The sequence below is a fragment of the Carya illinoinensis genome, chromosome 9, assembly GCF_018687715.1.
Source record: "Carya illinoinensis cultivar Pawnee chromosome 9, C.illinoinensisPawnee_v1, whole genome shotgun sequence".
Classification (NCBI taxonomy): domain Eukaryota; kingdom Viridiplantae; phylum Streptophyta; class Magnoliopsida; order Fagales; family Juglandaceae; genus Carya; species Carya illinoinensis.
The window spans coordinates 2,069,807-2,094,359 of NC_056760.1; the positions used below are offsets into that span (position 1 = coordinate 2,069,807).

The 24,553-nt window shown below is 35.6% G+C and overlaps 3 protein-coding genes across 4 annotated transcripts; all 3 read right to left on the bottom strand.

Annotated features, from left to right (window-relative positions):
• Nucleotides 1-674: 674 nt before the first annotated feature.
• Nucleotides 675-1,630, bottom strand: LOC122275033 (NDR1/HIN1-like protein 10). The gene has a single exon (XM_043083945.1). The coding sequence runs from the start codon at nucleotides 1,525-1,527 to the stop codon at nucleotides 898-900; it is 630 nt and encodes a 209-aa protein (XP_042939879.1). The 5' UTR covers nucleotides 1,528-1,630; the 3' UTR covers nucleotides 675-897.
• Nucleotides 1,631-5,605: 3,975 nt separating this feature from the next.
• Nucleotides 5,606-6,635, bottom strand: LOC122277812 (NDR1/HIN1-like protein 1). The gene has a single exon (XM_043087986.1). The coding sequence runs from the start codon at nucleotides 6,515-6,517 to the stop codon at nucleotides 5,885-5,887; it is 633 nt and encodes a 210-aa protein (XP_042943920.1). The 5' UTR covers nucleotides 6,518-6,635; the 3' UTR covers nucleotides 5,606-5,884.
• A 13,055-nt stretch (nucleotides 6,636-19,690) lies between these two features.
• On the bottom strand, nucleotides 19,691-22,977 carry LOC122275161 (NDR1/HIN1-like protein 10). 2 transcript variants are annotated; one of them, XM_043084130.1, is made up of 2 exons: nucleotides 22,088-22,977; nucleotides 19,691-20,805 (listed from the first exon to the last, which is right to left on the bottom strand). In XM_043084130.1, the coding sequence occupies exons 1-2, from the start codon at nucleotides 22,853-22,855 to the stop codon at nucleotides 20,785-20,787; spliced, it is 789 nt and encodes a 262-aa protein (XP_042940064.1). In that variant the 5' UTR covers nucleotides 22,856-22,977; the 3' UTR covers nucleotides 19,691-20,784. The 2 variants fall into 2 exon arrangements, with proteins under 2 accessions (XP_042940064.1, XP_042940065.1); XM_043084131.1 differs by having other exon boundaries at nucleotides 22,049-22,977.
• Nucleotides 22,978-24,553: the final 1,576 nt, after the last annotated feature.

The window sequence follows — 24,553 nt, forward strand, 5'->3', positions numbered from 1 at the left end:
TTATTATTTAGTCAAAATTGATAAAATAGTAAAGCGATTAACTCATCTAATAATTTAATCAATATAATATATTTGTAATTTCCAGATACACAAGTGACTTGAGAAATTAAAAAAAAATAAAAAAATATAGTTACAAGTATAATTGTACACTAATCTGTGTATTACTGTAATGTGATTGATAAAAAAGTAAATTTTATTAAAAACAGTATTAATTTAAATTTTAAATATAAATAAATCAGTATTGATATACAGATTAATGCGTAACTATAATTATATATAACAAAACTCAAAAAAAATAATCTTACTTTTGGTATAAAGCATTAAAGCCATTTACGTGAAAATATAACAAGAGAAACAGAGTAGTAACATCTGGACTCTGGGGAATGGTCACACAAATACTGTTTGGAAATCCAAATTATTTTATTCGGGTGGACACTTTAATTCCTCTTTCCTCGGTATAACGTGGCACACGTTCACATCGTGGACTCATGCACATAACGCCTGGGCTCAATGTCAATCAGTTTGGGTACCCATGGTGGGTATATCTACCATTCAATCCTATCTTCGCGGCAAAAAATAATTAAGAACAAAATGAAAGGAAGAAAGCTTTAAATCGATGACCGCAATCCACAAAATACCAAATCGAACATCCCATCATTAGGAGCCGGAAAAGGTTAACAACCACAAAAACTCGATGGCTTATTTATATACGAAATTAAAATAAAAACAAAGGAAAATGAAATCTACAATATCATCAAAACAAACTATTATTACCGACTGCTAGATAAGAACGCTGGGAAAAAACAAAACAATGAAAGAATGACAAGAGTAACAGGGGAAATATGAAATAAATGACGCCTCGCGCGATCAAAGAAACAAGATCTGCTGCAAAGACGATCAGAGATCGAAGTCGCATTTCGTCGTCTCAAAAGCAGCAGCTGATAATGTCCCATTAGACTTGAGAGGAACCTTCAAGCCACACTTGATCTTGGGCTTGAAGTGCCCAATTTTGATCCAACCCAGCTTGGCTCTAATCCGAAGATTTAGCCTCAAAGAGACACCGAAAGTCCCATCAGTCTTTTCAGAATCGAACTTGGAGACATCGCCGCTGCCGAGCGTAAGCAATCGCTGGCCTTGAAACACCGGGCTGAGAACGGTCGTATTCTTGTGTCCCTGGTAAAACGGCGTCAAAGTCTCGGTGTCGAAGCGCTGGCCTTGGTAGTAGGCGTTGGCCTCAATGCGGTCGTAATAAATACCGATCCTCTTGTTGGGGTTCCTGACGGAGACGTTGAGGGCCAGGTTGTAGTGAAGGTTGTTGTCCCCAGTGGAGAAATTGAACTGGGTGAGCGAGGCGTCAGTCACGTGGAACTTGACCTCATTGGGGCGGAAGATGAGCCAGAAGATGAACCCGGCGAGGGCGAGGATGATGAGCAACGTGAACAAGATCTGGAAAATAAGGCTGAGAAGGCAACTGAATAGGCACCCGCATAGGCAGCTGCAACAGCCGCACCCATTTTTTGATCCCATGGCGTAACGGATGAGAGAAAAAAGAAAGCTGCTTGCGATGAAAAAAGAAGCAAAGTTAAAGAAAGGTGGAATATCTTAAATATGGTTCTGGTAGAAAGGAGGATACGGCATATATATATATATATATATATATATATAGATGGGGTTTTGAAAAACCGCGTTGGCAGTTGCGTTACAAAATATCAGAAAGAAAAGGATTGCGAGAGGACCGCGTGAGACAAACTACAGAGAGCATGAGGAGTAAAGCGTCGGTAAATGGGGTGGCTGGTTTCCTGGTAACTTCCTAATAGCCTAGTCATTGACTCTTGCTTCGGTCACCAAACTGAAGGAGACAGCCAATTAACTAACATGATTTTACCTCAATATTATTCCAGCTCGGAGTAAACATGGATCAACGTGTACATATAAGTGATGGGGTACTTAATCCTACAAGAAGTCGCATTTCAGATTGATGGAGTGGAAAACCCTCTCATTCTAACGCGTATGAGTGTAGACATGTCATGCTTCCAAAATAACAAAACAAACGCGTAGTCATTCACATAATCGGTATATTACTTGTATATTTTCTGCATTTTTCTTACCCACCAAGGAAAAATCAATCGTGTTAAGATTATGACCTTTTTATGATTTTTTCAAATACCTCGCAAAATACATGATAGTAATTTGAGTTCGAATATATGGACAATCTAATTCTTGGATTTTTTATTTTTTTAATTTTTATTGGAAAATTTCACGAAAATGATATGACGTGCTATCGTGGTAACGATGGCGGCCTTTTTAAGTAATCCTATTCTGACTTTAATATCAACCCAGGTTTTGTGCTACGCTAAATGTTATATATTATACTTCTATTTATTTTATCGGTCGATGTGGGTTGATACGCAATAGCATACGAACAGGCCTCAATACTCTATCCTCCACAGATCCAAGTCCTCCATAATTTTTATTTGAATTTTAAGACATCAAATAAAAAGCAGATAAATACATAAGGTATACCTTATTAAAATAATTAATATTTAATACTAATTATTTGATAAATTTATTCCAACAATCATAAAATTTAAATATTAATTATATTTTCTCCTCTCTCTCTTTTTTTTTTTTTTCACTAAAATGGCCCATATAAATGCCATGCGGGCCATTTTATAGGTGGCAAGAGTTGCAACAAGAGCAAGTTGATTTTAGTTGTTGTGGGCCGGCCTGGATTGATTGGTTTTATTAGACTTGTCAAACTTCCATATCTTATGATGGTTATCCATCGCGATTTAATTATACCTTATAGTTTAATTATCGAACTCGTGACCAATTTATCCATAGAAAAGTGCTCCTGTTTTTAGAATATGGTCCCCGCATGTGTCCTCTTGACATTGTTTTAATTTAACGGCACTCTTTAATGACTGCTTTCATGGGTACCACCATATTTATTACATCATAGTGCAAACTGACGTGTAATCTAGCCAACTATAAATGTATAGAAGACATATACCACATCAGCCATTAAACCGATCGATGTCGTTTCAACAATAAAATATAAAATAAAAATATATATATATATATATATATATGAAATAGTAAACTAAATAAATGAAAAATAAAATAACAAATAGACAGGGTAGATGGGTTGCCGGCTCGGACTCACCCTCGAAAAGGCCACCAGACAAAAATGTAATCCACCTAGTGGGGAGAGTCGGTGGGCGCACGGGAGATGATCTCCCCATCGTGCATGCCCTGATTTAAAGAAGGGGGAGTTCTCCCTCGATCAAAAGAATTTCATGAGGAGATGGCAAACCTATTGGCTATTGGGTCTCTTTCTAATCGACATATGTGTCATTTTCTTTTCTTTTCTCCGTGACCAATTAAAGCATAGAAAGTCGCATCTCTTTTTCTTAATGGCTTTTAGTGGCATTCCCTTTCCACCCTTACGGAATTGATGAGAGAAAGAAATGTATTCATGACAGGAGTTGCTTTGCACGAGCCAGTCGATTTGAGTCAAATTCATCTTTTCAGAATGTATTACTTCAGATATGTTAGAAGATAGAAGTTATTTGTAATTGTGAATTATGTAATTATTGTATAATTATTTTGAAAAAAATAAATAAAATATAGGACCCACATGAAATACACACTTTATAATTATACGTAGAATTACTCTAAATGAAATCATATGCATTGGAGTAATCAAATACTAGTGGCTTCAAATATGAGTTACAATATTTTTAAGTGTTTTTTCATATTTAAAGATGTGCTATTCATCTTCAAAAGTGATATTTTATTCTAAAATATCATACACAACTGCTTATAATTGTTTCGATATATTAAGATCTACTTATATATTATATTTGGTTTTGTATATTATGATCACATATTGGTCTTCAAGAATAAGTTAGTTTTGTAAATTTTGTTGATGAAAAAAATTAGTTGAGATTATTAATTAAATTATTAATTAATATATGATTAGTATAGTTGTAATATATAAAAAAATTATAAATATTATTATTAAAATATATTATTTATACTAATTTAATATGAGATTATAGCTAAATGATTTTGATTTAAAAAATATATATATATTTACTTCCAGTTAAATTTTAGAAATAACTTTTATGAAGGATGCACATGGAAAAGACTTTGATAACTTTGGGTGGGTGGCATTATATATTGCCCATCAATCCGATCAAAGGTCCAGGTGGCTGATCTGGACGTGGTAAAGACAACCTTTCCACGTGTTCGAAGCTCAAGGCCAGCCTATATGTGAAAGGAGGAGAAAATAAATAAAAGTTAGCAGGAATTTAATAACCGATATGAATAAACCGGGGCAGGCCTACAAACGTTTACTCGACTTGACCAAACCTTTGCATTGTCGGTCTAACTTCTAGTCATTGCAGTACCATTGCCCCTTCCAAATCGTATCAAATTTCAGTGGTGGAAAAGCAAGCTGAATAAAATAAAATGGGTACCAACCTCCAACCAAGGCAAAAAAAGAGTGCCTGGGCGTGGGCTATCTGGGAGGTCGATGCTGGCAATTAGCACCCACGTATCGGCTTTAACAAATAATGCATTCTGTATTCTCGAGTCTGGACACATTATCCTATCCTTTTGTCTCATATTATGATTTAACAAAACACTAATTTAATTGGACGATATCTCGTTTGTTTTCGTAAATGAAGTAAGATAAAAATTAAAAATTAAATAAAATATTATTAAAATATATATATATTATTTTTATTTTAAAATTTGAAAATTTTTTATTGTTTATTTTATTTTATATAAAAATTTAAAAAATTATAATAATTAAATAAAATAAGATAAATTTTTTTATAAAAGTGAACGAAGCCGATTTTACTAAATAAAAAAGAGATATGATCCGTTAATTACAGACATGCACACAATACAGAAAAATCCTTTCTACGATCAATTGCCATTAATATTAGGTAGAGTAGGTGAGGCGGGGTGAAAAATTGGTGAAAAGGACCACCACCACACCCCAAGTCCATGTGCGAAGAAGAATCCCTCCCCAAGCATGCCAACACTCACCATTAGTTCATTGACCCCGACTACTATATATTAGTCTTCCACGTAAGTAGATTTTGATTAGCCCCCCTTTTTCTCCCTTTTTTTTTTTTTTAAAACTTCTCGCACTGCAATTCACACCCTTTCAAGATACAATTTACACCCTTTCAAGATGGGCCAACCCTTCCTAGACAAACTCTTTCGTCCTATTTGATAACGCCACTTGTATATTTTTGTACATATATTTCTTTCTAAGGTCGTTCCTGTTTTTCCCCGGCCTTGTTTTTATTTATTTTATTTATCTCTTTATCTCTTTGGTCGCACATGCAAAAATCTCTCCATTGCAAGCAACTTGATCTCCACCACCACCCCTCCCCCCACCCACCAAACGGCAAACACAACACACACACACCTTTTATGGTTGAAGGCTTGTAGCTAATGAAGTCGAGTGAACCACGAGTAAGCAACAGTAGGAAAATTAAAAGCAAATGACACCAGAACCTTCATGCATAGACATCATCTAATTGACATTCCATTAAAAACACATAATTCGCATTCATATAAAATATATCCTTAAATATCCTCTTTTATTTATAGAAAAGATAAAACCTTCATATAAACTCCGATTGTAATTTTGCTATTTGTCCCATATATTTCTTTTCATTTTCTCCGCTTATTCTTTAGCAAATGTACAATTCACACTTAAATTTGACGTATACCTAAAGAAGATAGCAGATAACACAAGAAGAAGGAAAAATTGACATGAAACTAGCGGGCGTCTGTGAGAGAGAGAGGGAAGGGGCGGGGGGTGGGGAACACACTACAAGTACGGGCGGCGGCGCCATGTTCATACGCTAACCTTACAATTCTGTACTAACTGGTACTTAACGCCACTATTTTCGACGAGAATACCGTTAGTCCTGGCCGCTCCGAAATTAATAAAGGCGGGACACCTCACGTAGAAATGGTAGCGGCCCGAAATGAAGGTCCCAACTTTCCATCTGACCCGTCCGTCGATCTTGATGTTGAGCAGCACGGCACCATTGGCCTGGTCCTGGCTGAGCGAGAGGGCGTTGTACGGAGCCACCGGCACGTTGGTTCCGTAGATGAAGGGGGACCAGATGTTGACTTCGTTGTGGCCCTGGTAGGTGGGAGGGATTTGGCTGCGGAGGGTGATCTGCTGGTTGCGGTAGCTGGCGTAGACGTCGAGCTTGTCGTAGTAAACACCGATCTTGTCATTCGGATTGCGGGAGTAAAGGGTGACCTGGAAGGTGGACGTGAGGAAGTTCGGCGGGGAGGAGACGTTGAAGGCGTAGACGGTAGCGTCCTGGAGTACAAACCTGGGCTTGCTTGGCTGGAGAATGGCCCAGACAATGAGCACAGTCACCAGGATGATGAAATTGAAGATGAGGATGCCTGCACAGATTCGCCGGAATATCTTGCGCCGCTTGTGCCCATGGTGGCCGCAATCCGCCGACATGACTCCTCTCTGGTTATGATTAGAGCAGTGACAGTGGTGGTGGCGATGGGTGGCGAGAGATCTAAGAGATCAGACGGAGGGAGAGAAGGTTTAAAGTAGGTGAATGCTTCACCCGGTAGACCAATATTTATTTGAGAGGAGGTGAAGGGACCTCACCAAATTTTGTGAGGAGAGTGTGGCCCACAACGAACGCCTTTTGTGCGCTTGAATTAATAATATTTTATCTAAGGCTTTGGTTTCGGATTTTGAAGAAAATGACGAAGAGAGTTTGAGCTGTTTTCATTGAAAAAGTAATTACATATAGATAACTAATAAATGGAATTGACGCAAGTCCAAATCAAATACATAATCAAAGGATCTTTTACTGAATGTCAGTCCAAATCATATAGCTTTACCCTTATGGTGTAAAATAAATGGTATTTATATTTTATATATCAGTATTAGGTCTATAACAAATTATACGCACCATGAGAAAATGATATTATTTTCAGCCAAATGGCATAAAGGGTTTAATTTAAGGAAGTTTAAATTAATCGGATTGGATGATAATATAAAGTTTGGCAGATTAATAAAACAAGTTCAACTTTAGTAATCAAGCCAAGCCCATGTGCCGAACGCAAACGCCATTCTGACACTTACGTATAGTGATCATGATGACTGCTCTAAACTGCACTATAATCCTTTCGAACACTTTTTCTTCCATCTTTTTTATGCTTTTGGATGGTTAATTTGGTAAAATTGCTGCGCGCTGGAGCTCAGATATATCATGTGGGTATTTGGTATGTTCGATCCACTGGAATAAACATATTTTATGAAATTTTAAGAGTCCTGCTACACGGGGATGTAGTCCGAATTGCCACCGAAGAAGGTAAATTTTTTTCTATTCTTAAATATCTTCTTTTAGAAAAAAAAATTCACAGTATCATTAAAATATACTTTCTTAATTATTAAGTTAAAAAAAAAAAAAATTTCAGGACACATTTTTAGTCCCAAACTCGGTACCAAAGTATTTCTCAAATTTTAATGCTTATTCAGACAGGCAAAAAGCCCGAAGAAATTAAAACACTGATAATGGTTGCTGCCTTTTATGTATGTCTGCGCTAGTTTAAGAATAAATGATCTTAATAATTAATATTTAGGATGGAACACATTCGCTATCCCCAAAATAATAATAATAATAAATGTTAGTATATTTTATTAGGGTTTCTGTGCATTTTTACAGCTCATATATTTTTTAATTTATTTTTTTAGTCAACGATTAAGAAAGTCACTTTTAATATATTGATATATATTTTTTATTTTATAAAAATATTTAAATATGTTAAAAATATATAATAAAAAAATTTGTACTAATCGACACTGACTACTGGAGGCATACTAATACTGTCCAAAAAATAAAATGCTTATTAATCATATCTTATAATTATTATTTAATAATTAATATGACATTAAAAAATATTTATTTTTAATTATATGTTTGCATGCCAATGGAAGAATATTTTTGATTAATAAATAATGATTAATGAATAAGAATTGAGCGGTACTATACCGTCTCAACTTAACCGATAGTTGCTTTTATAATTTTTTTATTCATATATTTTTAATATTTTTAAATATTTTTAAAAAATAAAAAATATATCAATATATTTAAAATTATTTTCTCAATTATTAACTTAAAAATAAAATTAAAAAAATTGACCGAAAGGTCAAGTTGAGCGGTACAAAGCGAGAGGCATACTCGTGTTTCTTATAATAATGTCACTTGAAGAAGACGCAAAACTCTCTTGATCACCGACGTGGTTAGATGTTGATCGAGGGCATCCTTCGGAGTGGATAGGTATAGGCGTATAGCCATACAATACATTTCGAAGCCATTCCTGGGCCCACCTATGACAAAGGAGAAGTCACAGTTCAGCTCACCCACTTTCTTTTTGTTTTGTTTCCAGGATATACCCACCTCCGATCACTTGCTGAATTAGCACGGCATGAAGAGGGAAAATAATCAAGACGTACGTATCTTTGCACAAATCATTATCGTATGTAATCCTTTTTCTTTTCTTTTCTCGACAATTTTCGCATGTTATCGAATTGGGTCTATCACACAAATATTGGAAGGATAGACTCATGATCAAGCAGACCAAAACAGAGAAACATGCAAGCAGTTGAATTCCAGTTTGAAAGATCATACATCTCCCTTTTTCTTTCCTTAAATTTGAAATGCTTAAAATGCTCGTAACCTTTCCAACAAGCTACCCCACCCCTCTTTTTTTTGTTTACTGGTTCTTATGTTAATCATATAAGTTGCATAAGTGAGCCCGGTGAAATGTACAAAATTAAGCAAATGAATTATCATCATGATTCATGATCAGCAGATATAGTTTTAAAAGTTGATCTGTTCACCATAAAAAGTCCTCTCTACGTAGCCGCCCACTGTGCTATATCGTGTGCTATAATGTAAATTAATATATATAATGCCGACAATCAAAGCCGCCTAGTTTGGCTGATCATGTGGGAATGCAATTCTTTGACGGATGGCTTTGCACGTTTGGGTGCTGTTGGCGTTAATAAAACTTGGAATAATAGTTCAGACTTACCTCGGTTACTTAGGGGTACTTTTCGTTTGGATGATAGCGGGTGCTCCTCTCTTAGATCAATAACATGTACCGGGTAGGAGCTTTGTTTGGGATGTCATGTTTGAATTTTCTTTGAATTTGAAGTTGTAATCACGGTTTTTTTTTCTTTTCGTCATAAGTGATATTTTTTTCTTAATAAAATTGGAGATGACCCACTCTGACTCTTAAAAAATAAAAAATAAAGTCACCTAGTTTGCAACAGTACACACCGCCCTATCAATCCGATGCAGATAGACTTTCAATTTCACATACGTCCGTCAATTAGTTTTGCCCGAATTTTCAACACACGCTAGTGTGAAATGATCTCTGATCAAGTACAGTACTTCCTTTATGAATATTGAACGTGTGATGTTTGCCCATTTCCATTCAAATAAGTGGCCCACACGCTTTAAAATTTCCCAGTCAAAATTATGCAGCTTGCTTAGGATGGTACTTGATCGATCACGCATATATAGCTGGATAGATAATCAGCTGCATGATCTTAAATATTATTCACAATTAATAACCCATATAAAACGATATCTTCTAATTAATTATATATTTATAAATATTATATTATAAAAAATTCTATACTATATATATAATTGGTCGTCTGGATACTGCGAGTCAATATATACCAGCAAGGCAGTACTATTGTCGGTTTCCTTTTTCATTTGAATAATATATATATTATAAATATCATATGTAATGGGTCAAAACCAGTCAAAAAAATCATAGATTATTAATCTCTACCTAATTCATTCGTGAAAGCTTATATATAATAAGCGTTAATCTTGAAAGACGTGACTTTGTGTGTAGAAGAATTTATAAGTCAATATCGTATTTTGTCCGAGATTTTCCATCTAATAAAATGTAATGACATTTAATGTATATATATGGTCACCATTTGAAGGTTCTAAGTTATTTATATATATATATATATATAGTTACGTAAGTACTAAGTACTGCTAACATACAAGAGAGACGGGGCCAATTAATGGGCTCCCACGTTATAAATTAGTATCCCAATATAATTGTAGGAAAATGCTTTGGCCATCGTGGTGGATCTTGCTGGAGGTTACCGTTAGCCTTTTATTTTTTAATAATTAAGAAAAAATTGATTAATATTATTATAAATTTTTTTTTATATTTTTAAATATAAAAAAATAATTAAAAAATAAAATAAAATATTTTTTTAAGCCTGGAGCCACCGGTGGTGGCTATAGCATCATCCATAATTGTAAGCACTAGGAAAACAACTCACGTCACCCGTATAAAGTTAGCTAGAGCTAGAGAGCATCTACGGTTGGGTAGTCATGATCATGTGAAAGTGAGTTTTGTACCTTCCAGCTAAATAATGATAATGTGCAAAAATATTATAATTTTTTTAAATACATTTATAATGTGCATTGGATATATACTCTATTTTTATAGTACATTTAAAGTGTCGGTAGACCCCCTTGGCCTGGGTAAAAACTATCTATATACCCTTTTACCAACATATATAGTAATTCACATCTGTTAGGGTCCTTTTAATTGAGAAAGTCTCATTTTTTTAAGCTTAAACCTATGTATTTGACCCCTTAGTTAATTATATACGAAAACATGCGCAAGTGTCACAGTCAAATACGAAAGGGGGAAAATTGGAGAGCGTTATTTGGCTCATATGTAAGCATAATGGTAAAGGACAAAGAAAAAATAGAAGAGGAAGATTAAGCCAAAAGGATATCCCATTATCCCCCCCCAGATGATGCGTGTGGTGGTGTTTTGGAGGCTGCCCTAAACAACTATATATGCACTGAAATTGAAGCTGATTCTTCATTCTTATCCCCACCCATTGCATGTCTGCTACAGTGATAAGAATCCCTCCAAAAATCTTCTTCGAACCTCCAATTTACCTCTTCGATCATTAATTCTCTTCCAAATTAGCGGCCTGCCTCCAACATATATATTCCTACCTTCACGGCCTCACTGGCTTACCACATCCAGCTTGGACTTTATATTACTTTTTATGAGAAATAAATAAGTGGATAAGGTTTTTAACATATTTATAAATAAAGAGTAATCATCTCTTATTGAATCGATTTTATGAAATAAGCTAAAATTATAAATTCTTTCATAGTATCAGAAATTACCACAAGACAAATAAGGACCTACACTACTTATCCTGTGATAAGAACTAAGAAAAATACTAGCTTGCACGTGAGTAATGGTGTTGAAGAATAAATTCAACATTATTTATAGATAAGATTTTAAATATATTTATAAACAATTAACAACTCTTTTTTATTAAACTAGTTTTATGAAATGAATTGAATCCATAAATATCTTCAATTTTATCTTTGTTTTTGTTTTTGTTTTTTTTCTTAAAACCCGTTTCCTATAATATTCCTTGTACATTTTTGTTTGATTGGGCGCGTTCTGTACACATTCCCTTGGTCACTGTAAGTCAAGTCAAGTTATAACTAGGGTAGGCGGTCCCCTTCTGTTCTCTGAAGTTTAGAACAATTTGGGTGATACCGTGATGGGGATTGGAATAAAGGGTGCATGGGAGTCGAGCCCTCAATAGTGGTGGGGAAAAATTCCAAGAAAACAAAAAAAATGTATGAAAAAGAAGGTATCGATCTGAAAATGATATAAAGGGATTTTTTAATTAGAATCAAACAGTGATATCTCGAGGCCTGGAATCGTGTAGATCATGTTTCCGTCGCTGTGATTATAAAGGCAGTAGCAGTAGAAAGTGGGTGAGAAAGGAAGGTGGAAAGTCAGCTTCAGGTCTAGTTTTGATAATTAGTATAATGAAGAGTGCTTTGTATTGTAATATTAATTCATTGTCTTTCCTTAAAGCAAGACAGTTAAATGCATGGGCCTCCTAACGATGACATCCACGTTCTTACCAATTAGCTTAGAAATATTTCAAGAAATCAATGCGACTATCACATGCACCAACTCTCTCTCTCTCTCTCTCTCTCTCTCTCTTGTTTTCTTTAAAGTCCACTCGAAATGAATTTTGAGACACATTTGTGTTTGAGTTTTCTAAAAATGATACGTGGAATTAAAAAATTGTTTGAAGAAAAAGTTCTTAGTTGAAAATTATTTTGGTATTTTTTTATTCACTAAAAGTACTTAAAAGACACAATGCATGAACAAAAGAAAGGGGTGAAGGGATTGTAATTTCTATGTGATTCACGTTTCCTGGATGCGATTGGTATTTTCCGGCCTCATTTGATTAAACAACATTAGTACATGAACACAACTGGGGGAAAATGGAAGTTTCCAATGAATTGTTTAGCCTTCGTAAGAAACAACGAAGAAAAACCAAAAACTACGCAAGTGGCCTCTCTCTCTCTCTCTCTCTCTCTCTCTCTCTCTCTCTCTCTCTCTCTCTCTCTCTCTCTCTCTCAATATCACCAACTTATAAGAATCTTTAATCGTGTTCAATTAGGACAACGCAAGATGGTCCCGCATTTGGTGACTGGGGAATCTTATCAGGTTTGTATTTTAACGCAAACACTACGGCCATTGGATATATATATATTGTTATGATTCAAATCCGAATATACAATATAATCTCAAGGATCCCCAATACAGAAATCCAATCCAGTTTTTCAATATGACAATATATATATACAGATTTAAATCAGAAACTAAATCAAGAATCTCAATATAATAAGATACTGATCAAAGCCAAAACGTAGTTGAGATTTACAGAAGATAAGGTAATAAGATCAAGATAATAAGATAAGCAAATAAACAAGAAAATATGCACAGAAATAAGAAAAAAGAAGATACAAATAGAGATTACGTGGTTCGGCCCTAATGGCCTACATCCACGGCAGGAACAGCCTCAGAGATCATTCTTTATTGATGAATCTGTAAAGCTAAAATTTCAGAGTACAAGATGAACCAATGTCAAGCCAAGAAAAGCCACAAGATTGGCTTTTCTTCTTCCTCGACAAAACCCTAACTCTCCCTTTCAGATTCACTCACAAAATCACCCTGACGGCCACAATACACAAAAGCCCTCTCTCTCGGTTAACCCTAACACAAACTAGCAGGTATTTATATGAAGCATAGATTACATCAAGGATTAATCGGACGGCTCTTCTTCCCTTCCTCATTTACTTGATACGGCACCGTATAGAAACATGTTCTCTGCACGTGTTTGCATCACTTCATTTTAACCATAAATGCTGCTGCTTCAAAGCCACTGAAAACACTTTAATTTCTGTATGGATCAGTTAGTAACAGAGTGAAATATAAAAGATTGACACAAATATCACAGTTCTCCACCTTGATAATATTTTATTCACCACACCTATCCTATTCTCATCTTGGTTGTTCCTGCTATGTCCCTCTACTAAGTGACCCCAACAGATTGCATATTAATTAAGTTCAAACAGTGTCTGAACTTTGCTAATGGCAAGGACTTGGTCATCATATCTGAGGGATTTTCCTCTGTTGGAATTTTCTCCACTCCAACTTCCCTAGACTCAATTACATTCCTTACAAAATGAAGCCTAACATCTATATGCTTAGACCTTTCATGAAATACTTGGTTTTTAGCCAAGTGTGTAGAGCTTTGATTATCACAATGTACAATTATATTTCCTTTGAAAATGTCCAATTCATGTGATATCCCATTCAACCATATAGCTTCCTTTATAGCTTCTGTCAAAGCTATATACTCAGCCTCTATTGTAGACAAGGCTACAACAGATTGCAAATTAGACTTCCAACTAATAGCCCCCCGAAAAGCAGTAAAAATATATCCTGTTAAAGATTTTCTAGTATCCACACTGCCAGCATAATCAGCATCTACAAACCCTTCCAATTCACACCCTTCTTTAACATTATTCCCATATTTCAAGCCCAAAACAGTAGTTCCTGAAATGTATCTTAATAGCCACTTAATAGCCTGCCAGTGTGCCTTACCAAGGTTACTCATAAACCTACTAACAACACTGACAGCATAGGTAAGATCAGGTCTTGTACAGACCATTACATACATCACACTTCCTACCATACTAGCATAAGGTATTTGGTGTATAAACTCCATTTCAGATTCAGTTTGAGGGGCTTGAGTAGTGGACAACTTGAAATGTTGAACTAGAGGTGTGCTTACAGGTTTAACTTGGTCCATACCAAATCTTTTAAGAATTTTAGATAGATAATTTCTTTGAGATAGAAACAGACATCTCTCTGGTCTATTTCTTATACTATTCATTCCTAAAATTCTACTAGCTGGTCCTAGTTCCTTCATATCAAACTCAGATTTTAACATGCACTTAGATTGTTTAATCAAATCAGGATCTTTACATGCTACCAACATATCATCTACATACAGCAACAAATATATTAATATTCCATTAACATCCTTATAATAAACACAGCTGTCATAACAGCTTCTTTTAAAATTATTTTCAAGCATGTAAGTATCAAATCTCTTATACCAATGTCTAGGTGATTGTTTTAAGCCATATAGAGATTTTTTAAGCAAACACACTTGATCAGGGTTAATGTCTTTTGTAAACCCCTCAGGGGGTTGCATGTAAATTACCTCTTCCAATTCTCCATGTAAAAAAGCAGTTTTTACATCCAATTGTTCTAAGTGCAAATCATTATATGCTATAAGGATAAAAGCAATCTAATGGAACTATGTTTAACCACAGGAGAGAATATCTCATTAAAGTCTACTCCCTCTCTTTGAGTGAAACCTTTAGCCACAAATCTTGCCTTAAACCTAGTCCCTTCTACCCCTGGTATGCCTTCTTTCCTTTTAAAGATCCACTTGGATCCAACCAACTTAACCCCAGCAGGTTTTGTAACTAAATCCCAAGTTTTATTTTTATTTAAAGACTTCATTTCTTCTTGCATAGCAAGTATCCACTTAGTGGCATCCTGGCTTGCAATGGCCTCTTTATAAGTCATTGGTTCTTGATAAATGACCTCATCAGCAATAGTCAAAGCAAAGGCAGTAAGCTCTGCATGACCATACCTAATGGGAGGTCTTATAGTCATTTTCTTCCTGTCTCTTACTAACATGTAAGAGTCAGGACCTGGTTTATCTAAGTCCTCTGAAATTGGGTCCTCAGAGTTACTGACTTCCCTAGTATTACTATCAGTTGAGGTGTTTCTCTCTCCACCTTAACCTGTACATTTCCCTTTGTGTTTCCAGGTCTTTGTACTATTTCTGTATTCTGTACCCGAGCCATTTGGGATTCATTAAAGATCACATCCCTGCTAATTATACATTTATTTCTACCGGGTTTGTCTATCCATAGCTTATACCCCTTCACTCCCTCAGGGTATCCCACAAAAATGCATTTTAGTGCCCTAAGGTCTAACTTATCAGTTTTTGAATGTGCATAGGCTGTACACCCAAAAATTCTAAGGTAATCATACCTGGGAGGTTTTCCAATCCACATTTCTTGTGGTGTTTTAAAGTCTATGGCAGAAGATGGACGCCTATTAATTAAATGGACAGCTGTAGCAGCAGCTTCAGCCCAGAATGTTTTAGGTAACCCAGCATTTGACAACATGCATCTTATCCTCTCTAGAATGGTCCTGTTCATCCTTTCAGCTAGACCATTCTGTTGAGGTATTTCTCTAACAGTTTTGTGTCTTAGAATCCCTTCCTTTTGACAGAAATTATTAAACTCTGTTGACAGAAACTCTAACCCATTATCAGTTCTTAAGGTTTTTAATTTTCTGTCTACCTGTTTTTCAATTAAGGATTTCCACTCCTTAAACTTTCCAAAAGTGTCACTCTTATGTTTAAGTATGTAAATCCACACCTTTCTAGAGTAATCATCAATGATGGAGAGAAAATAATTCCCTCCACCATGAGAACTTACTCTAGAAGGTCCCCAAAGGTCAGCATGTACATAATCTAGAGTCTGAGTAGTCAGATGAGTTGCCCTTTTAAAACTAACCCTTTTAGCCTTTCCATAGACACAGTCTTCACATAAAAGTAGATTGTCCAGGTCTGCCTCTTTCAGCAGACCCTGTTTCTTAAGTTCTAAAAGCCCTCTTTGACTAACATGCCCTAACCTCCTGTGCCATAGCACAGATTTTTTCTCAACTTCATTATGTACAGGGGATGCTTCCCCTACAGTTGTTTTCCCAACTAAGGTGTAAAGGCCATTCTTTATAACCCCTTTCATAATTGTAAGTGAACCTTTAGTGATTCTAAGAACCCATGATTCAGACTTAAAAGAGTAACCTGAGTTATCAAGCATACCAAGAGAAATTAAATTTCTCTTTAGGTCAGGTATAAACCTGACCTCCCTCAAAAGTCTCTCCATCCCATCATGTAGTTTTAGTCTTACACACCCAATACCCATGATTTTACAGGATTTATTATTTCCTAGAATTACATGCCCACCATCAAATTCAGAAAAGTTTTCAAACCAGTCCCTATTAGGACACATGTGGAAAGAACAACCTGAATCTAATATCCACTCACCTTCATAGCCTATATTAGATATATTTAGTACCTCAGCACTATCATACTCATCTAACACCACTGCTGCATCCCCTTCATCTTTGTTCTTGTATCCTATCTTTGTTTTTCTATCAGGACAATCTTTCTTGAAATGTCCTTCTTTGTGACACAGAAAACATTTTAACTGTTTTCCTTTAGACTTAGACCTATATTTCTTGTTTTCTGTTTTGCCTTTCTTGCCTCTCTTTTTTGGTCTTCCCCTAACAGACAAGCCCTCACCATGTTCTTGTTTGGTATTTTCTTGATTTTGTAATTCTCTAGCATGAAGTACAGATTGCACTTCATCTAGAGATATTGCATCTCTACCATATATCATGGTCTCCTTAAAGTTCTGGTATGAGGAGTCCAAAGAACTCAATAAGAGGATTGCTTGATCCTCATCCTCCACCTTAATATCTATATTAGCTAGGTCTAATATAATCTTATTAAAGGTATCCAGATGTTCTCCTATCGAAGTTCCAGAGGACATCTTAAAAGTATATAGCCTAGTCTTTTTATATAATCTGTTTGCTAGGGACTTTGTCATATAGAGATGTTCAAGCTTTAACTAGATACCAGCAGCAGTTTCTTTACTAGCTACTTCCCTTAATACCTTGTCTCCTAGGGAAAGGATCAGAGCACTATGGGCCTTTTGGAGAATGTCCCTTTGGACATTCACCTTCCCTTCCTCTTTCGAGGAAGAGCCCATTTTATCACTGGTGAGGGCATCCTGCAAGCCCTGTTGGACTAGCAGAGCCCTCATCTTAATCCTTCACAAACCAAAATCGTTTTCCCCCGTGAACTTCTCAACATCAAATTTCGTGGTCCCCATAGAACCTGAGCTCGTGATACCACTTGTTATGATTCAAATCCGAATATACAATATAATCTCAAGGATCCCCAATACAGAAATCCAATCCAGTTTTTCAATATGACAATATATATATACAGATTTAAATCAGAAACTAAATCAAGAATCTCAATATAATAAGATACTGATCAAAGCCGAAACGCAGTTGAGATTTACAGAAGATAAGGTAATAAGATCAAGATAACAAGATAAGCAAATAAACAATAAAATATGCACAGAAATAAGAAAGAAGAAGATACAAACAGATATTACGTGGTTCGGCCCTAATGGCCTACATCCACGGCAGGAACAGTCTCAGAGATCATTCTTTATTGATGAATCTGTAAAGCCAAAGTTTCAGAGTACAAGATGAACCAATGTCAAGCCAAGAAAAGCCACAAGATTGGCTTTTCTTCTTCCTCGACAAAACCCTAACTCTCCCTTTCAGATTCACTCACAAAATCACCCTGACGGCCACAATACACAAAAGCCCTCTCTCTCGGTTAACCCTAACACAGACTAGCAGGTATTTATATGAAGCATAGATTACATCAAGGATTAATCGGACGGCTCTTCTTCCCTTCCTCATTTACTTGATACGGCACCGTATAGAAACATGTGCTCTACACGTGTTTGCATCACTTCATTTTAACCATAAATGCTGCTGCTTCAAAGCCACCGAAAACACTTTAATTTCTGCATGGATCAGTTAGTAACAGAGTGAAATATAAAAGATTGACACAAATATCACATATATATATATATCCAAAAAATGGTGAAGCCAGGTGACATTTTCTAAATAAATGATGCCAATCTTAATTCCAGTGGCTTTAAACATTTTAATTTGTGGGCTTTAAACGGCATAGCAAATTAAGCTCTAAGTTGGGAAGTTTTGTCTAACAACCCCACAATGTTTTAGTCTTATCCCTCATTAATGTTTGTTTTGCGTGTTAAGAATTAAGTGCACAACTTCTAGCTAGTGGGAATCTACCTCTAACACAGTCTTCTCACCTTCAGAGAAAAGTCGAATGATAATCTACCTTTAACGGTCCAATTCTATCCAAAGAAGCATAGAAATGTACTATGATTAGTACATGCATATCCACAGATCCAATTAAGACCTTAACCACCCCCCCTCCCCTCTCTCTCTCTCCTCTTTTCTCTCTTAATTAATAAGCGTTTCATTACAAGTAAAAAGCCCATTAAGGCATTGAGTGAGCTTTCGCGCATGGAATTGGTGTTTTCTGTGCGAAGACGATAATAAATAAATTCGTCAATGGCACTTGGAAACTAGGATCAGGAAAATTCAGATGGATGACCAAGACGGTACTGACTAACGATATGCATTACTTTAGGCTAAAAGCGGAGGTTCAAAAAGGAAAAAAGCATGGAAGTCCTACGTACAGGGATTGAGACCCCTAATTAATGTTTCAAGGCCTTCAACACTATAAAGCAATGGAACGATAAATCTGGAGTTATAAATCATAGAAAAACCTAAATTGAAGTAGAGAATATTGGATTTGTAGAGCCTGATTTATTGTTGTTATGGCCCAACTTTGATTTGTTATGGCCTTTGAATGGATTTTGATCAATGACACTGTTTTTTAGAAATGCCAAGACAGAGTGTTCCCTCAACTTCCAACTCAAGCAAAGATTAGGTAAAGAGTTTGCTCGAGTCTCACTTAACAGTAAGCTCAAGCACACTGGCGAGTAAAGGCCGAGCAAAAAGTTCGTTCAAAAGTTACTCAACAGTGGACTCGAGAGAAGGCCAGACAAAGAGTTCACTCAATGCTCACTCCACACATCGCTCGAGTGAATGTCGCAGAAAAGTGAAAATTAAGATTTCCATTATATAACCCTATAAATATGATTATTTTGTACAATATAGCCGTTTTGAATAGTAAAAAATCACCCAAAAAATATACGTTGTGATTTCTCAACATAATTAAATCATCTGCAACTCCATGAACATAGGTACGTTTGCCAAAACACGTAAATTTATTTCATGTGATTAATTGTTTGATTATTTTTTTATTTACTTTTGCTTTATTATCATCGTTTTCCATAACATAGAAGAAAGATAGAAACCAACCACTTATATGTTCCGAGCTACAGTAAAATTAAAACAACCATTCCATAGCAAAACATCTTCCCTACTCACAAGAAAGAACTCGCAAGGGGACTTCGCGTCATTCGCAGCCCCTTCGTCCACCAAGTTAAAAGAATAATCTAATTTTTCTTACATTATGCAGAACTGGATGATGTACTTAACCAAAGAATTCCATTTGTACAATACGTTCTCGACACCAGAAACAAATGACTGAAGATAATAATCATAGTTTATGCCCCACTTATTGCAGGGTGCCAACAGGAGGATTGACATCCCAATTGGCGGTCCGGTCCCTAAAAGAAAATGCATAATAGAGGAACTTCAGAATGGGATCAGCTTGAACTTCAAGGATAAACGAGTATGAAATCTACAAAACCTAAAGGTATTTTCATGGAAATAGAGAGTCATTCAATGCGGATCCAACCAATCTATTGACCTATATGGCTAATGGCTATATGAAAAACACATTCAGCACTGGAGCTGCTTCGTGTCTCTGATAACACTTACCTTACAAACCTCCGCAGCTAAGTAACATGACCAGGAAACGACTCCCACCACCTCAATCTCACCAAAATATCAGAAACCTTACCTTCCTTCCACAGATGGATCCAAGCTCCAACCAATCTATTGACCTATATGGCTAACGGCTATATGAAAAACACGCTCTAGTTGCATTCAGCACTGGAGCTGCTTTGTGTCTCTGATAACACTTACTTACAAACCTCCGCAGCTCAGTAACATGACCAGGATACGACTCCCACAACCTCAATCTCACCAAAACATCAGAAACCTTACCTTCCTTCCACAGATGGATCCAAGCGAAAGTTACAAACCGGGTATGTGAAAACTTAAGAATTGCACGACCACCTCAAATAAATGACCTCCCTTTGAAAAGCTAGGCCACCCAATAGCCTAGCTTGCTTCTATTCATTCATTAGACATGCAAGAGACCATAGCCACTAACAGTAAGGCGTCAAAAATGGTTGAAGCACATGATCTGCTGCTAGCTTCTCTGCATTTGGAGAGCTGAAATTCCAATCAAAACAGCCTGGATTATTATTTAATGTTCCATCCACCAGGAAGGCGGCAGTGCAGCAAGGAGAGAAACAGATCATTTCGATTGTAATTTGAGCTAGCTCACACACATGCATTGTAGTCATAGTTGATAATTGAAGAGTCATTGAGAAGGGAGACCTAAAGCGCCTGAATTCAGATTCGACGATCTACGTACTGCAAATATAAGAATGGGATAATTTATTTAAGATTTCAAGTTTCTGGTATAAAAAAGTAAACGGAATTAAAAAGGAATTTTTATCATTGTTAGCATAGCAAATGCAATTAAATGTAAAGCTGCAAACCTACAAAAAAAAGGACAGCTATCCCAACTTTTACAAGATATAGTTCAAATGCAAAATTGTCCTTGTATAGGAGGTGCATGCATGCCTGCAGCACGATTTTTGTTGACTTTTGCTCCTTCAACTTGAGTTCCACGTGGTGGAAAGTGAAGGAGGAATAAATTCTTAATCTATATAAAAAAAAAAATTTAATTTCATAAATAAATATATCAGTTAAAAATTTATTTAGTAATTTTAAACTTTAGTTAAATTTTTTTATCATCCTCTTTTTTGTAAAAATGAAAAGAAGTATAAATTAAAGTTTTGTTAGTAGAAAAAACTTTGTAAGTATATTTGAGGCGAGAAAAAAAATTGTATAATTGTAATAATTTTTTTCATAGTAAATTTTTTTCTCTGAATCTTATAGTTTTTCTCTTATTCTAAAATTTTCATACAAAATTTTGTGCTGTTGTTATTTTTTTATTTTTCATATTATTTCTGCAAAGAACAAATCTTAGAAGTTGAATTTGAAAGTCCAAATTTTCAACAATTTTTCCCAGGCGAAAGTTTACAATCATTTGAGATGCAAACATTAAAGACACTGTTTTTCAGTTAAACCTCAACTCAAGCCAGTCTAAAGCTCAAAAAGTACTGACCAATCCGAAGAGCAAGCAATGCAACTCAAAGTAGGAACACGAGCAGTAACTTCGATTACAAACAATAATGATTTGTACAAAATTAGAGATGCCTCTTAACTGATCGAATCTCCACTGAGTAAACTACGAACAAAGAATCTTTAACTCCCAACATTTTGAATCACAGAATTTGCATGTTAACAAAACAGTACCGAAAACACATGCACCCAGTTGGATTTCAAGCCAGCACAATAGCATCCAACTTCCAACACAACAAATAAATGACTTTCTCAACTCAAGATATATGTATTAGAGCACATATTTTATACCACGAGAGATAGCACCGTTCCAGTTGAAAAAATATAAAAGGAAAAAGTAATCATTTTATGAGTAACCTGTGAGATACGAAAGCAAGTGCTGTCTAATTTTCTGTTTTTATCTCATTGATTTAAAACAACAACAATGTCTATCGCAGAAGACACAAGTATTTTATACTATTTGAACCTTTATGTAGTAACTACTAGTCTGCTACTCAAGTTCAACCTCGCAAGACCCGGGTTGACTCGTCAAAGATCTGGAAGCTTTACTCGGGTCAACCCCGATTTGAATCCGATCGCAGTAAACCCGAAGCAGACATTGACTCGTTCTCCACCAAGATCTAGTCCTAAACCTCATCCAAGCAAGCACTCTGACCCCGAATCCCACCGACCCACCAGCCCTCTCGTCCGAAATCTCTGTCGCCACGTATTCACCCACGTACTGACCTACCACACCGAGTTGGAACCTGACCCGGGTCTCGTTCCTCTTCGGTTGGAAGAAGGGCGGTAACGGCATCGTACTGATTAGGGACCCGTCCTTGTAGAAGACAGAGGCCTGCACACGGTCGTAGTAGATGCTAAGCTTGGTGTTGGGATTACGGACTACGAGGGTTATGTTCCACGCGGCGGTTAACTGGGAGCGAGTCGTATTGAGAGGGGAGGCAGACACCGAGTCGACCCGGAACACCGGTAGGCGGGGCTTGAGGACGAGCCAGGTGATCAAGAAGAGCAGGCCGAGGATGGCGAACAGGACGGTCGCGGCGGCGATGAGACGGCAGAGGAAGGAGGGCTGACTGCGGCTATGGCGAGGGCCCACAGTACGGTAGGCTTGAGGGTAGGAGGAAGGAGGTGGGACCGCATAAGGGTAGGCTGTCCCGGGGGCTGGGTAACCGGCTGCGACGTGGTTGGACAGAGCCGGGTAGCCGATAACCATTTTGTCTGGGGCTCCGGTTGTTGTTGCTGCTACTGCTGCTGCCGAAGCCATCGTATTCATGGAAGTAGGTGAAAGGAGGAGAAGAATGAGAGGTTCTGGTTGGGGAGAGACGTTGGAGCAAGCAGTGGTGTGTGACAAACAGTGATGCGAATTCGATACGGAGAGTATTGAAGAGAAGGTTGGTTTGGTGGCTATAACGGCACTATTATACACGTGGCGAGTGATAAATCCTATGGTTGGGTCCAACCTAAGTCAAATAGAAATCCGTTGACGAGTTGAAATTCAGAAGAGAGGATGTACTCTGTAACGGTAAGCAAAGGCTGTGCTTAGAAGATGAATTGATGTTGATGTTAATCCATCTTAAATTAATTATCGATAAAATTTATTATTTTTTAAACTTTTAAATTAAAATTAATTTCAACTTACTTCTTATATTTAAATATATATCTTAATCTATTCAAAATCTATAAAATATTACTTTATATCTATAAATCACCTCAGATCATTTTAGATGAGCCACGTTTGATTTTACATTTGATTAATTGGTACTTGCGCTACAGTATCTACTCATAAATAAAGAAAAAGTATTCGATTAATCGATTCCTTAGGCCACGTTAAGTTTTAAAAATAGTTTCGATCAATCTCATTTATCTAATCTCAATATTTAAATATTATTTAATCATAAATATTTTCTAATTTTAAATTTAAAAATTTTCATCAAATTATTATAATTTTTTCAAATTTTCAAATAAATTCAATCTATACAAATCTCAAAATGAAAATAATATTAAAAAATAATATTTTAACTTTATAATAATTTTTTTATTCAATTTATTCTTCCTCAATTTTCAAAATTTTATAAAATATCTTAACTAAAATTATTTCACTATTATTTTTAAAAAAATTATTATTATTTATAAATTTCTCATCTCATATTATCTTTATCTATGTAATGTTTATTTTCATAGATTGAAAATTTTAATCGTAGGGATTTTCCTTTATTTAAAAAGAGAAGAAGCCAAAAAGGCAATAAATCATAAGCAAAAAAGGTAAAAATAAGGAGAATTGCGGCTAACGTCGCCAGAATTGAAACGAAACTGTTATCAAACTTTCCTATTTTCTTCCGTTTAGCAATCAAACAAGTAGTATTGTCCTCTCATTTTAGGGAAATGATATTTCCGCACATAAAAGCCACCCCCTCAAAGTTATTGATTGATTTTTTTTACTTAATAATTAAGAAAATATTTTTAATAATTTTTTTTATTTTTTTAAAAAAGTATTTAAAAAATTTTTAAAAGATGTTTGAAAGGAAAATAAAATAAAAAAAAATTAACTTTATCGGTAGAGATTATATATGGATGTAGCATCATCTCTCATTTTAACCGCTCATGCTTTTAATTTTTATTTATTTAATAATTAATAAAATAATTATTAGTGTATTAATATATATTTTTATTTTTTAAAAACATTTAAAGATATTTGAAAAATAAAAAAATTAGCATTTGGCCTAAAGGGTAATGCTGGGTGGCATAGTAACAGCTTCCATTCTAAATATGATTAAAGTTCCACGAATATAAAGAAATAGAGACATAAAATAGAACCCATAATATTTATTCTTTATAAATATTAGGCAGCATTAAATAAGTAATAAATATTTGTAAATCCTATTTCATTTATATGTATCTCTCAATAGTCACTCCGGACAAGAACTGAGAGAAATCCTTTTTTGCCTTAAATAGCGAGATATAAGGTGAAAAA